The 15,770-nt window shown below is 35.1% G+C and overlaps 1 protein-coding gene across 5 annotated transcripts in view; it reads right to left on the reverse strand.

Moving 5' to 3' along the window:
- Positions 1-15,770, reverse strand: part of PPFIA1 (PTPRF interacting protein alpha 1) — a 51,877-nt gene that overhangs the window by 14,842 nt on the left and 21,265 nt on the right. For 3 of the 5 annotated variants that reach the window (XM_065755028.1, XM_065755026.1, XM_065755027.1), the window contains exons 5-19: positions 15,620-15,694; positions 15,116-15,220; positions 14,673-14,894; positions 13,882-14,028; positions 13,023-13,157; positions 11,900-11,983; positions 11,174-11,305; positions 8,941-9,003; positions 7,621-7,700; positions 7,235-7,367; positions 6,339-6,562; positions 5,706-5,940; positions 2,097-2,248; positions 1,232-1,404; positions 132-225 (exon numbers count right to left, since the gene is read on the reverse strand). In XM_065755028.1, the coding sequence (XP_065611100.1) occupies positions 132-225; positions 1,232-1,404; positions 2,097-2,248; positions 5,706-5,940; positions 6,339-6,562; positions 7,235-7,367; positions 7,621-7,700; positions 8,941-9,003; positions 11,174-11,305; positions 11,900-11,983; positions 13,023-13,157; positions 13,882-14,028; positions 14,673-14,894; positions 15,116-15,220; positions 15,620-15,694 (2,054 nt within the window). The remainder of the gene's footprint in view (positions 1-131; positions 226-1,231; positions 1,405-2,096; positions 2,249-5,705; positions 5,941-6,338; positions 6,563-7,234; positions 7,368-7,620; positions 7,701-8,940; positions 9,004-11,173; positions 11,306-11,899; positions 11,984-13,022; positions 13,158-13,881; positions 14,029-14,672; positions 14,895-15,115; positions 15,221-15,619; positions 15,695-15,770) is intronic. The other 2 variants (XM_065755030.1, XM_065755029.1) reach the window with 1 other exon arrangement.

Consider the following 15,770-nt stretch of genomic DNA (forward strand, 5'->3'; position numbering starts at 1 on the left):
TCAGAGGTTTAAGGAGAGACAGCACCATACTGGGGAAAAATACCTGAAAAAAACTGAAAACAAAAAAATTTTTTAACAAGGCAAGACCTTAACAGAGGATTAAAAATATTTAAAAATATCTGATAACTTACTTTTTCTGCATTTTTCTGTTTTTTTCTGCCTGACCTCCAAGTTTGCTAAGACCTAATGCATCCTGAGAGGAACTATCTGCTTCTGCCATGCCAGCTGCAAAGAAAGAAAAGGAAAAAAAGGATAAAAAACATCTCATCTTCTCAATTTTGGTTACATGGTTATAGATAAAAATCACTACCGTTTTTCTAAGCAAAAATATTTAATCCTTTGTGATATTACTGGCTCTGTTTTTAACCAGGAAATTTCTTTTCACTTAAGTAGCAGATAAAAAGTTCATTAAACAGAGCAAATGTTCTTCTAAATTATTTTTTCTGCTCCTACTTTTGTCTTAATGGCAGAACCTTTATAGAAAAGAGCTTTACTGCTCACAAATAGATCACATTTAAGCATTTGAACTAGGAAGTGATATGAATTGGAAATTCCGAGTAGTGACTGTACAAAACCAATTGGAATATCTGTAAAGGAAATCATGATATGCTTATCTGTCATGGTAAACACATCTGGCAGTAACTTTTCAAGTGCAATTCTGAAGTAGCACGTAAAATGGCTTCAGAAGGACTTCTATCTATTAATTTGCCTACCTGTCTCAATCAGGTTGACCTGGAAATGCTATTCCCTGTTTACTAAGTATGCTGATTATTGGTGACAGCAGTTACGACAGTGGCAAACGAACTTAAGAGCCATTTGGTTTTTGTAATAACATTTAAGAATGCCCAGAATCTTCACCGTGTTAAACAAAAACTTTTTTGGAATTCATATACTCCACAATATTAGCTGTACCATCACCAGTATTATCTACAGCCTTCATAGTAGTGTAAAAATCAGTCATATGCAAACAACCTGAGAACAATGCATTTTATACACAAATATAGGAATAAATATGATTTCATAGAAGAAAAAGGCATTCTAAAATACAGCAAAACCTGACTCACTGAGCTTGCAGAGAAGACCCACCAAAAGATTCCATGTCTGATTTGATAAAACATGTTGTGCATAGGAAACTAAAGACTGTCAAATATACATATACTGACACATACATCCTAAAATTTAGTTTTTTGCTGACGAAGAGGAAAAAACATAAAACAGAAGGCAAACCAACCTTGTCCTAATGCTTCCTTGCTTGTTTGTCCAGGTCGTCCCTTTTCTTTCTTGCCAAATAAGCGTCCAATAGAGGATTTAATCCCCTTCTTTTTGGGGGCTTTATGAAGGGAATCTTGGCTACTATTGCTGCTACTAGGATTACTTGCTTGACCATCTTGTGAGCCAGTTGAACTTTTACAAAAACAAAAAGAAAAGAGGCGTCAAACTAGTTTACGTACAAGCTCCCTGTCATTACACAGTGAAAGACAACTTCTGGTTTCCATACATGTTAACGAAAGATTAGTAGCTTGCTAGTAACATTCCATTTCAGATTTGATGAATATCACAAGAAGAAATAGATATACAAAAATACACATCATCGCAAAGAGAAAAACAAGAGAAAAATGGAAGGGTAGAATATTGTATATTATAGCAAGGAACCTACTGAAGTAAGAATTAAGGTGTTTAAAGAGCATTGTCAGCTTTGGCTTCCCTGAATTACAAGTTCCTTACAAATTAAGCAGACAATGGAAGTTTGAAGCACTTGAAATGCTTGAAAAAAACAAAACACCACACCAACTGAAACTGTCAACTTTCTTATTTACAGATAAATTGAAATCTGTGAAAGACGATGTGAAGCAAACCTAATGCAGATCTCGTGACAAAAGGATGCCAAAAGACATTTCCAATCACTAAAACTTGCACTGTTTATTCAACAGTCACCCATTTATGTGATCTCAGTCCTCTCTTTTCAGAGAGATTTCAGTATCTAGACTACAATCTAAAACTGCAAAGCTACTCGGCCTATAAGAATTTCACTCTAACTCTGATGTGAAATACCAACTAATGTTACTAGTAGGCCTGACTTATTCATAGCTACTTACTTTCTAATGTCCCTGATATCTTCATGGCTCACTGTATGCAAAGCTCCTTTTTGGACTCTGTCCAAACGCAAAGATCGAGGTGAAGAAGGTGGGGATGTCTCACATTTTATTGTCGTTTTATCATCTCGTACCTCTTCTCTAGAAGCTGGGGACTAATGGAAAACAAAACTTGAGGGTTTTGTTGGAATATACCAAAACATGAAAGCAATATCAATAACATGAAAATATTAGAAGGAAAATCAATAATTCCATGTTAAAAGGCTACTCTTGCCCTTACTATTCTACAGTTGCCTGGCTTTAGTTTGAACTTCTGTTTTCTTTTTTAACCTTCACTGACAAGCTGCTACATTTCAGTCTCAGATAGCGAAATAAGCAAGTAGCCATCTTTTATTCATTCACAGATCTAAGAACTAAAGTAATGCCATCAGCTCCACTAAACCAACCTAGCTGACACCAGTTTACGCAAACTGCAAATACCAAAAAACATTCTGGGAAAAGAAGTTCTCACTGTTGTGTTTAGATAATTAGCAAAATTCTATAACGTCAGTTTCTATGTACCAGTGGCCATGGCTAATCTTCTGTTTAAAAAAATGGAAATTACAATTTATTTGTGCATGCATTAATAGATCCTTGAAATCAAATACTGTTTCATTAAGATTGCAAAACATAAATCACAAACAGAACACAGCTATACCACACAGCAGCAAAAAAAGTTGTCAAAAAGAAATGACCAAACCCACACTTTGGTTAAGAAAAAAAGCCATTTGACATTCAATATCAAAGAACTTATGTTTGTTATACAGTTAACCAGCAAATTCTCTCATATGCTTCTGGTATCCATTAACAAGTTGGAAGAAGAGTAAGAAAACGAAGGGGCACATCAGTAAATAAACTAAAGATTTTACCTTTCTACGGTGTTTCCTTAAATCACTAGGCTGAAAGACGCGTGCAAAAAAAATTTGGAAAAGCCATATTTGTAAACTGTAGCATAAACTGAAACAACTACCACAGACAAAATATACTAGGGAGAATTAAGACAACTACAGCAACAGCACAGAACAACATAAGAGTACGAAGCACTCTTCAAATCACATTTAGAAATGTATGCCTGAAGACAGAAAAGGAAGAAAAACAATCAAGGTTTAGACTTGACTGCCTACAGAAATACTCTAGATATTTCAATATAGGCAAAACTGGCACACAAGATGTGCATTTTATCTTTAGCAAGAAGAACAGCAGAGCAATTTGGAGCACGAGCTGTTGCTTCTAAAGCAGAGGATTTTGGGTCTTATGTCATGGACTCTCCTTTCCTTGAACAACATAACTTACATGTAGCAATAGCAGGCAATGAACTGAATAACTTGCCATCATTATTTAATTTCCAACATCTTAGCAAATACTGCAGTTGTGCTATACAGCATAAAAAGCAGTGACACTAACAACTGTGAAAGAGGGCCAACAGTAGCTCATTTCTACACAATAACAACGTTCTTTTTACGAAGTTTAATGTGATGGAATGCTTGATTTAGATTCTGCTATCAGTTTTATTTAATCCCCTATCTACTCCAGAACCTACTGTATGTTATTTTTAGGTATTTCTCAATTCTGCCATCTCACAGACCAAGACAGCAACCTGGAGTCATGTGAACAGGTTATCAAGTTATTCAAGCTAATACTGACAAAAATTAAATTTAAATTATTTGTCTTCATTGTATTTAGCTACAAACTATTTCAGAAGACTAAATCAAAAATGAAGTCAGTAAAATAGCACTCATTTTTGGCTGCTTTGTTGTTGGCGCTTTTAAAACGAACTTTTTAACATCTAACTACAATGGACACAAACTACACAAAATTGGTCAGCTTTATTATTGTACTTTGACTGTAGAGTACTAGATAAAATAAGTTGAGAGAAAAAACATCAGATTCATAATCAATTTTCAGGCTATTTCCTCTATTAAATCTGACAGCACAAATCTGAATGTGTTTGCAATATGGAATGGAAAGTAACTATGCAAAGTGTTGAAGAGAGCTATGAGTTTTAGAATTAAGTTGATAGCTTTTAGCCTAGATGAGGGGTTTTCAGCTATCTGTACTGCCCAACACTTCTTTAGTTATCTAGTTAAGCTAATGCTGTCATCACACTCAATCTAATGCAGCTGTCAAAAATCTTAAGAACCCATTCTATCTCATAATTCCCAATAGCCTTTCCAAAAGTTTCTAGAAATCTCTTGCTCAGTAATTCTAAAAGCACAGCTTACTGCTTGCATGCTATCACAAATACTTTCATGAATCAGTTACCAAGTGTGAAAATAGATAAGTGCACCATTACAATACATAGTGCAACTGGGGGAAAAATGAATTAACAAAATATTCTTCTGATCTCATTTTCATAAACTTGGCTATTTAACTTTTTTTTCTTGCATGATTTTTCTTTTAAGAGAGGTTAGTCAACTCAGCTACGTTTTACTGTGAGAGTAAGGATATAAAGCACTCCACCTCTTGCAATTTGTTGATTTCTATGGAATAACGATGCGTTTGACTCTGGATATGATCTGAGCCAGAAAAAATGTTTTTTTTTAAATATAAAAGAATGACAATTCTTTTTTTAAGGCGAACTTTCCATTACACACAAAATTATTACACATTCATTTAAACAAAGCTGGAAAAATAAGTGGCAGAAATACTTATTTTTAAACCCTTATCAGAGACCTGGATTAGATACGTCAGCCTGTTGAAGTCTGTCTGCTGTTGCAGTATTGGACAGCATTCCCTGTCCACTGAATCTTACAGTCATGACACAAGTGCAATAATCCAAGATACACTGCAGTAACCATGATGTTGTACCACAACTGTTAACCATAGGTTCCAAATCTGGAGGCAAAGTAATGTATATAGAGAGAAGTATTCTTTTAATTCTGACATATTGTTAATTCTGACATGTGTTCCCTATATTAAGGAGATATGTCTAAAATTTATTTGAACAAAAAGGTGGAAAACTGGTCTTTTTTTTTTTTTACAGGTAGACTTACTCCATAAAGAGCCTCCTAGAAGGACTAATTTTTCTAAGCAGTTGTAGGAAGGTCAGAAGAATGGATCCATCCTTATCAACTCAGTGAACTACAAAGACCAAGCTGCCACTACATCAGCTACTTGGTCTAACATTCATCTACATGTTTAATAGGCTAAGAAAAGACACTCGCACTTGATATTATCACATCTGTGACATCATACAAATTTCAAGATTAATTTAAGATGTGAAAATTGGTTTACTTAAATATTTAGCTAAAAAAAAAAGCTTTAAACAGACAGTAAGTTGTTGCTGGAGTAAGGGAGAGAAAACACTATTCCTACCACGAAGAAAAATCCTAACAAAAGGAATACCTCTGTATGAGATGCTGACCAAACAACAGAACTGAATTCTGATTTTTTTGTTTTGTTTTTAATCCTTGTGATTTTACTTTACACTTTTTACAAAAGTTGAAAGGAAGCAGTAGAAAAAAATAGAGAAAAAACAAGTTGAGTCAAGTGTATGAAGAAGGGGAAAATCAAATGCATTTCCTATGGGAAAAGGAACATTCTCTTGGAAAATTAATAGTAGTGGATACTTACCAGCGTCATGATACCCAGCCTGTCCACTTCCCTAGCTGGACTATGTGGAATCCGCCTTGGGGTAGAGCGACCACTACCAGGAGGGGAAGAACCAGCAAGGGAACCACTTGCATAGGGAGGAGGAATGGAGCTCATAGACCGGAATCGGCCGTGGGCATCCAGACTTCCACTACCCACTCTACTTTCAATTTCCTCTGCACGCTGTTCTGTGTTTTCCTTTTCTTCCTGTATAAGCCTAAAAGAAAAAGAAGTTCCACAGGAATACGGCATTCAAACAAGTACCATATAAACAGAATGGCCCACAGAAGCATTTTAAAAAGCAGCAGCACTTGACAGAAAATTTCTGAAAATCACTGAAAATTTCATAAACTAATCTGAAAAGAGGTTGTAAATACTACAACTGTTCCCACCATGAAGGACTTGCTGTCCATCTAGAAAATTCCACAAAAGATACTGAAGTCCTGAAAGGAATACTTAAGGTAGAATCAATCTAGCTTTTCTGTTTGTCAACTCCCACTCTTCCAGTCCCCCAAAGGAAAGTGAATGAGCAAACAATTCTGTGAGTAACCATACAAAAAGGATTTCTTGTGTCACGCATTTTTTAGAAAGACATGAACAGCATATATGCTATACCTTATCTCTTTGTTAATTGCATCCAGCTGTTCTTGAAGCATCATGGCCAAAGTCTGAGCATCAGCCTGACCACTTGGTGACAGCAGATCAACTGAACTGAATATAGTCTCCCTGTCATCCTCACCATCAGATATATCAACATCACTTTCAAATGCCTGTGCCACATTTGCCAATACACTTGCTTGCTGGGCTCTCTCCCAGTCCTGCTCGTTCAGAGTCTGAACCTGTTTAAAGAGAATTAATTAAATAATTATATATATGGAATGTGAAACACGTGACACTTCTACTTTTTTCAAGATGTTTTAACAACTTTTTACATGCTGAACGCATCCATCAAGATAGCAGTGTTTAGAGAGATGCAATATAAAAAGCTGTGTAGAAAACATTGCTTCTTACACCTCAGTACAGTTTAAAAATATTCAGACCCAATAAATAAACTAGAACATCATTATCATGGCTATATATGATCAAAAAATGTCTGATTAATAAACACGATGAAAATGTTCAAATCAGATTTACGTAAAAAGGGAGCTCGCAAGACCTGCTTGCAGGACAGTAACATATTGGATTAGTGAACAGAAGTTGAAATCCAAAGTGAACAGACAGAGGTAGGACTCTTTCAGACTATACTGCACTGATATATACTTAAAGCAAATTGAATTTAAGAGTCCCAAAACTGCATTTACTGAAATACAATTACACAGCCTAGCAGGTATGTGTTTGTGAAGCAGAATACCTAGATGCAAGCACATCTCAAATATATTTTGAAATACAAGATCCAGCTGTTTTATTGCTGCACCATCCTATTCCACCAACTCCTTGCAACGTGTTAGCTTTATCTAATCTACTTTCTCACCAAATATTTTGTTGCTGTCATGTCAGTTCAGAGTTGTTACCTTTGAAGGCTCATCTCTGAGCGCTGCCAAACGCCCCTTCTGAGGACGCCTCAGCACAGAGTAGGTGCCATAAGAGTCTGCGTGACTGTCAGCCACAGACGAAGATGCCACAGGGTACCTGAAATCCGGTCGGCTAAGACAGGAGGAAATATCATTAGTAAGATGGAGAAAGGATTGAAACAAGCTAAGAAATCCACCCAAATGATTTCTGTTGTCCCCACAGTGCCTTTTTTCTTTTTTTTTTTTTTTTAAATGGTGTAACAGCAGCCTTAGCTGCTCTATAAAGAATGTTTTATAGCTAAACCTGAAGAGTTTTCATTTAAAATAGGTAAAGTTTTATTTCAAGAAATGAGAAAAATAATTGAACAACAATTAAGTGCTCCTACCTGTGATGAAGTGACGTGGCTCTGAGTCTCACTTGGTCATTTTCAGCCCTTAAAGTTTCAATATTTAATACAAGTTTATCCTGTAAAAATGGATATAATATGTAACAATATGCATTAAAAAATTCAGCGTCAGATCCTAATTTACAAGCTAACATTTAGCCCATTGATCTAATTTCTATGAAACTCAGATGTAACCAGTTTTACCCAGTTTAGCATCGAGCAACATAAAACCAAAATGATTTTTGCAACACAGTACAGCACCATCACAAAGGCATCGAAGGATAATTCTTGGCACTCTAACTGTGACTCTACATACATACTTTAAAAGCAGCTACTGAACAGAATTCATACATTACTAACTTAAGCAAATTTAAACGGGAATATTTAATATGAAACAAGATTTCTCAAGTGAAAAACATGTCCTAAAAGCATCCACACTTAACTCTAGTACTCATCCACACTGTAAAAACTTGGAATTTAACAAAGCTGAATGAGAAAACAATGAGAGACTCCAGAAAGTGGCTGATGATGAACATCTGTGCCTTGTGTGAAAACTAGTGGCCTATACAAAAATGCAAAGCACATCCTGCAAAAATATTCTGAGTATGTTCTTCATTTTATTACGAAATCACAGCCTGCAATAGTTTTGGCCTAGCTACTTACTAAAACAATTTGGGGAGATGCAGTAAACCTGTGACTTAATAAGCAATAACAAGTATTATTTCTGAACAGAGTGATCATAAAATGAATCATCACTTCGTAAGGACGCAAAGAAATGAAAGGCTCCAACACTATTATTCAAGAAGTGAATTTACCAGTTACAGTGCCCGTCTCTATTGCAAAGGAACAATCAAGTCTAATAAAGCTCTCTCTCTCTCTCAGAATTTTAAGACAACTTTATCAAACAAGCATCTTACGACACCCACTGCTTTAAGTATACACCTAGGAGAAAATGCCCACCATTTCTCTCAAGTATTTCTCCTTCCTTTTTACTGTTTATAGTTTTATGTATAAACAGTAAAAAGAACCAAAACACCTATGCAATCTTTAAACTTCAGCAAAATGCCAATATATCCAGCCACTTTGCACATTCAGAACTGTGTTATGTCTGAGAAAAAAACAAAATACTATCTATAAAAACATCACAAAACTGAAGCAAACACCACTATAAAATTTAAAATATCAGCCCACAAAATTGGTATTTTTGGACTGAGTAGCATTAATAATGTTGAGCTTTATGGGACAAGCCTAATCTGTGTCTGCTATATAGCAATGCAGCAACTGTTTTCCAATACAACATTTCAGAAATGCATACTATACCTTCTCATGTTGAAGTTCCTCTATTTGTTTTTTTGCATTTTCAATTTCTCCAAGAAGTGAATTCTAAAACAAAATGCATCACAAGTTATCTATAAAAGCTTACCACTCCTAAACCATAACCAATACGAGTTACTAACAAACTCCAGTTATAACAATACAGATGCATTTTAAGTTAGTAGATAGTTTATTGCTCACACAGCTCCACTTTGATCACATCTGAAAGCATATTCTTTCTGGTATACAGCCATGTAAACAATGGATTTAACAACAGTAGAAGCTCTATACACATTTAATAGATTCTTTACTTGACCAAAAAAACCAAACAGCAAGTATGACAGATAAAGTACTTTACATTTGCAGTGTTTGGTTAGTAAGGCATTACTCATTGTTATCATTGAATTTATTTTGTTTTCACTTGTTGGATCAACAAAATCACTGTAACGCAAGAGATGTTTTCTTCACAATTATGTTGCAACTTTTAATCAACTCCAATAAAGATACAACTACTACAGTCTGTTTGCTCAAAGCAGTTTCCAAATTCAAATTAACAGTCAATCTGAGAGCTACAGCAATCAAAAAAGATTTTCAACTAATGTGATCACAGTAAATGATATAAAACAGAAGTCAATAGGTTCCCCCTTCTAACAGCAAATGTATAACCACCTCACTTTTTCTTTGCTTTCCAAAGTTGCCAGAAAGTTCTGCTAAATACACTTCCTTGAGATGAGTAATACCATTATTTGCATTTTAAACCTGTAACAAACTTTCGTAAGTGAACAAACAAATCATTCTGGGAAAAGAGCTTCAATGATCAGAAGAAAGTACTGGAATTTTATATGCATTTTTCTTCCCAATCTAACATAGAAGAATGAGCTGGAAAGTCTCTGGGAGAATGCTTTTCTAGAAGCTGCTACTAATAATGACAAAAATAAACTTTTCTCATTATTAGTGAATGTAGTTCAGGTTTGAGGGGTAAAGAAGCGTTCAGAATTAACTCTGACACATCCCTCCCAATGTTTGATCTCAAAAAGAATACAGTCAGCTGCTCCTCAGAAACTGCATTTATGAAAACTGTCAGAGCAACCTTTATAGTTAGGCCCGTACCAAGAGAGTCGAAAGTACTGGGAGCACCTGGTGATTGTGAAAATAGCAACCTTCAAACCTAGAAGGCAGAAGTCTTAGATACCAGTCAACTGACCTCCACGTCTGTGGCATGTGAGCTGGCACTAGACAATCTTTAAGGACCATTCCAACTCAAATGATTCTATGATCACATAACAAGCATCTTCATCATTAACTCAAACAAAAGCCAGTAGGACCTACGTTCATACCACACTACTTGTTTTTTCTTACCTCCCAGAGTACAAAAGCAGGAAAAAGAAAAAACTGAATCTCTAATGATCTGAGGTGTGGGCAGTACTACAATTCTTGAAAGACTGAAGGTTTAGGGATAAGAACTGAGTCAACATGAACCCACAAGAAAGTAAACACCCATTCAAGCCTGAATACATCATTATAAGCCACTCAGCTTTTACTGCAGCTTTTTCCCAGATGGTCACCTCAGCCTCCACTACAAGAAACTAACTGTTTACTAATCCAAGACAAAGCAATTGCAATTCAGCAACGAAGTACTACTGATAAAAGGCACTGTTTTAGGGTTTTTTCTGTTTTTTTTTTTTTTGTTTTTTTTTTAAACACAGAATAAGGGAATTCTTAAAGACAGACATGAAAGAAAAATCCTTAAGGACCTAGCTCCAAAAGCAGAAAGGAATCAAAGATAAATATGTTGTAATTTAAATAGGAATTAAATACAGGAAAAGGCTCTGAAATGTTCACTGACAACACAAGGAATAGTTATGTTACATCTGTATAACCTGTCCATCTTGGAAAAAAAACACAAGACTGTTTAAACTTGAAATAATTCCACAACGATTTAGAGTAACCAACATAGACAAAAGCAGTGGGAAATAAAAAGAATCTGAACTGAAAAGGTCACAGTTCAAGTCCTAATTCTTCAGACTTACTGTATTACACTGGACAAGCCTATTTATGCAGTCCACACTAATCAACTAAGAAAGAATAAAGCACCCTAAAAGATGTGCTCCCAAACGCTTGTTTAAGGCCTACACCCCCTCAAAAAAATTAAAAATGTATTTCCCATTACAAAATACAGAAATCACTACAGAACACTGAACACCTAATTAACGAACGTGCTGGAATGTGTTAAGATTACCTTATCCTCCAAGGCAGCCATTCTTTCCTTGAGATGAAGCTGAAGTCTTTCATTAGATTCAGAGAGAAGTTTATCCACAGTTTCTGACAAGCGTTTATTGTGCTCTTCATTCATCTTCTCTCTCTGTCTAGCCTAAGATAATACAACAAAAATTAAAGTTTCTATGACAAAGTAACTGAAAAAACCTGTAACTTACAATGCGTATTTTACATTGCCAGGTTGTAAAGCAGTATGCTGCTTTCTTTAATCTACATCCTTCTTTAATAGAAATGTTTTTTCCAAAGGGATAAAAAAAACTGTGTATCCCCATGCCTCTGTAAGGGAGTATAAGGGACACCAGATTTTAATCATCCTTTGAGATCAGAAGTTTCAAAGTCTAAGCTTAAACTTGGAAACAAAAAAGATTTCAAAAACAACTCATTATTTATAACCTATAAACCTATTTTTGCATGCTCAATTACTTAAGTGAGATTCTTGATCTCTTCATCACAAAGTACGACTAACAACAGGGTATTTTCCAAACTTATTTGAAATTGATCAGAGACTTTCAGCTTTTCCTTGAGACTGAAAGTTAGCCACAGAAAGTGACTCAGATCTCCCAACTATGAGCTAACAAACTCTGGTTCATTTTAGAGATGAAACAAAACCAGCTTTGCTGAGTGGTAGAAAACCACAAAGAGAATCAGACTTCCATCTTTGTTTCTGTGCCAAAAATGTGCATTGTACCCTTTGCAGTTCTTGATTCTTTTCTTCTAACTGTGCTTCCATCTGTCTTAGCCGTTCTTCTATATTGCCATGTCTCTCTTCTGCCTATCAATTTACAAAACACAATTAGAACTTTTTATTAAAAAAACTTTCAAAAGCATAAAACCACTGAAACACAACAACATATTTAACATGCTTTGTGTAACTGCCATTTATGGTAATATACAATGCAAAACAGATGCCCTTCTGTCACTAAGAGTACCTAGTGTGAGAGTTTGCATTTACGTAACAAGACAAAGCCTCTCACCACTGTATCCTGTGTATCACCTCCTATTTGCAAATGATTTTGTAATAGCAGGATTTCATTCAAACTTCCCAAAAGCAAAAAAAAAAAAATCAGAATTAAATGCATTCTCAGCTTTTCCTCACTATCCTAGACACTATGATTTTTTCTTGTTGATCATGACAAAGCAGAAAGCAGCAAGCAGAAATGAAGACTAATACACAAATTCTACCTTCCTAAGTTTGGTGGTAAGTTCCAACACTTTTGCATCTTTAGCAGCAGAGTTCCCAGGAGACAAAAGGTCAGACTATAGAGACAGTAAGGGATGGAAAAGATAACATGGAAAGAAGAGAAACTAAGACTTCAAAGAGACACACACACAGAAAGGTTATAGTCATTGCATATATTACTTCAGACTTCGCTATTCCATTTGCAGTCCCCTAAAAATCTCTGTATTAATGACTACCCATTACTTCTCTTCACTCTACATCTCTCAGTTGGCTAACAGTGGAAGAAAACTGGCTTACACCTTCAGAAATTGTTACTTTTTAAAAATACTTTAATGCCTATTATTGAAAGAATTGCAATAAAAACCAACAACGTAGCAGTTCAGAAAGGCTCTTTCTTAATACAACAGAGCTAAGAGAAAAACTAATCAAATTCCAGAGAGAAATTAAAGTAACATGACAAATGAAAGTATGTTTGAAGAGATGAACAAAAAACAGGGAGATACAATATCCAAAATTGTTGGGGGAAAAACTAAAACAGATTAACAAAAACAACTGTAAGAACGAATTTTTTTTTTAGTAGTGGGACACTAACAGAGAAAAAGATCTTGAGGACAATATCCATTTGTCTCACCTTTGAAAGTGCTGCAACTCTCTGTGCCAGCTCAGCTTCCACCTCTGGTAAAGTTTCAGCTTTTCTCAAAGTCTGCTGCAGCTTTTGCTCAGCTAGTTCCAGCCGTTCTTGCAATTGCCTGTTCTTATCTTCACTCTACAGAGGATTATGATCAGCAATTTTTAGTGTTCAAATGGTAATCAACTTTGATCAAAGAGGAAGGTAAAGAGACAGCTTACTGACTTTACTAGAACTAAGGATGACAAGATAGCCAAAACTGTTTTAATTAACAAAGATATGGTGTCTTCCTTTTCAATATTTGAGAAAAACTTTTTTTGCAAATATTTTTGTAGATTCTGAAAACAACTCTATCACTAAATATATATAGTTACAGCGTAGGAATTAGTACAGAAAACGTAGCAGAGCCTTGACAGTGAAAATTTGCAACAAGTGAGCTATATAAAGTAAAAATTCCTTGGTATTTCAAATAACAGTATGTTAAAACAGAGAATTCATTTAGTTTAAAATTGAAGTGTACTTAAAAATAATTAAAAAATAATTACAAATGGACTTCTCTTGTCAACTAAATGTTGCCTGACATCCTCTAGTTAGATCATGACTGCCTAAGCAAAGAACAAAACCCCTCCTGTGGCATGACTGAATCACTGAAATGCCTAAAAAACACTTCTCTTCCCCAATGTACTCTCATCTTAACTTTCAGGGTAAAACTATGTACAACGCACTCCCTACCAAAAAATAATCATCAACAACAGTATAGTACAAACATTTATCTTCCTGACAGCAAAGTGAAGTGCTTTAGTAGACTATGAACATTTCCATTAGTATTATGCTGAGTAAAATGTACTGAGCAAATTACAACCTGTCGATGCATGGAGTCTTTAGTGGCTATTTCGTTTTCAAGTTTATCATTGAGATCATGCACAGATGTAGCTTCACGTTGTGCAGCGAGGTAGCGTTTTTCAAGAGTTGTAATTCTCTCTTCCATGTCTTCCTTTTGGGCCATAGTCTACCCAAAACACAAGACAATTTATTCTTTAATACAGGGATAAATATTTAGTGACCAAACTGGGGAGTGCACTACTATGAGCATAAGTTGTAACTTCAGCTAACAAGTTCAACAACTCTCTTGTTTTCAGTTAAAGACCACTGATCTTTATTTTGTGGATGATCAGAGTTCATGGGGGCTAAAGGTCTCCTTCAATTTAATGAGAACACATCTCCTCCAGAGTACACAGTAAAACATATGAATTCAAAGTTTAGTGATGGATGGATAAGAGGAACTGAACTGCCAACCACATCACTAAGTGATTCTATAACCACACAGAACTTTAACAACAACAAAAAAAAACAACCTTCCGGGGTACAATCAGCATTTATGATAAGATCAAGTACCTTCTATACTTCAAGTCCACAATGCTAAATCTGTGGTTTAACAAATCTATGTAAAGTATGTAGTTAAATAATAGGTTAGTTCAGAAGACAAATTGCCTTAAGAAACAGGTCTTTTAAACAGAAAAAGGACAAACATGTTGTAAAGAATTATGGCATCTTTAAGCCAAACATCAAGGATTAACTGATCATCAGTGACAAATTTTATAGAGCAATTACACGTACTTACGTCTACCCAAATTTTGACAGTTTATTCCTCACCTCTCGTACATCTCTCTGCAATTTTGTGTTCATTTCTTCAGATTTTATTAAGTCTTTTCTAGCTGTGTCAAGATCTTCTTCTAGCTCTGCTACTCTACTAGACAAAGTAGTAAGGCGTTCTTTCATTTGCGTCTGTTCCTTGTTTTGCTTATCTATGATGTCTTGGAGTTCAATCACCTTAGCAAGATTTTCATCATGGCACAAAGAACCATCAGAAGATCGCTATTAATAAGAGAAAAGTATTTACATATTATACAGAAGTTTGAAAAACCAACAGTTAGCAGTAAACATTGCACCCCAGAAATAGTTCTATTATGAGATAGACTGCAAAAAGTGAAACAGGCTTTTTGATTAAATCTTCACTAGAAATCTTATCATTTACAATTAAAATATTCTGGTTATATATATATATATATATATATATATCAGCTTAAAGCATATACCTCTACCTTCCCATTTGTAGTTGGTGTATCTTCTTGTTCATGATTTATGTCTAGCATCCCATCTGGAAGTGTTTTTTTCTGATTTTGCTCTTTCAGAATCATTAACTAAAAGAAAAGAAAAGCTAACATGAGTTTCAAGTTCATTTTCTACCTCAATAGCAATATAAAGAACAGCTGCAAAAGCAAAGGAACAAAACTAAGTTACTGACTTTACTGCAAGGTATGTATTATGAAAACATGTCACAGGCACTCAAAAATTATGCCACTACACCCCAACAGCTGTTCTTCTAAACTCACAGAAACTATTTTGTTTCGTTTTCAGGTTTCTCGGCCTCTTCCTCCCCCCCCCCCATTCCTTCTTTGCTCTTTCAAAGTTACAGAATTAAAAGCTACAGTCATCTCCACTTGTTAAAAATTATGAGCAGAAAACTGAAAGAAAATCTTTAATAGCTGAATAAATTACAAGTATAGCACACCTGAAGAATGCTTTTAAAAGAAACCTACCTCTTTATGTGTAGTACCTAGTTCCTCTTCCAATAAGCTACATCTTTCAAGGGCTACTCGTAACCTCTCCCTTACCTGAAAGAATCATTTCAGTGATATCAAACTACTTGAAATTAAGAAAACAACTTTACACATTACCATGCTGCCACAC

Source organism: Cyrtonyx montezumae, unplaced genomic scaffold (assembly GCF_038088225.1).
Source record: "Cyrtonyx montezumae isolate F1298 unplaced genomic scaffold, pur_monq_1.0 scaffold_10, whole genome shotgun sequence".
Classification (NCBI taxonomy): Eukaryota; Metazoa; Chordata; class Aves; order Galliformes; family Odontophoridae; genus Cyrtonyx; species Cyrtonyx montezumae.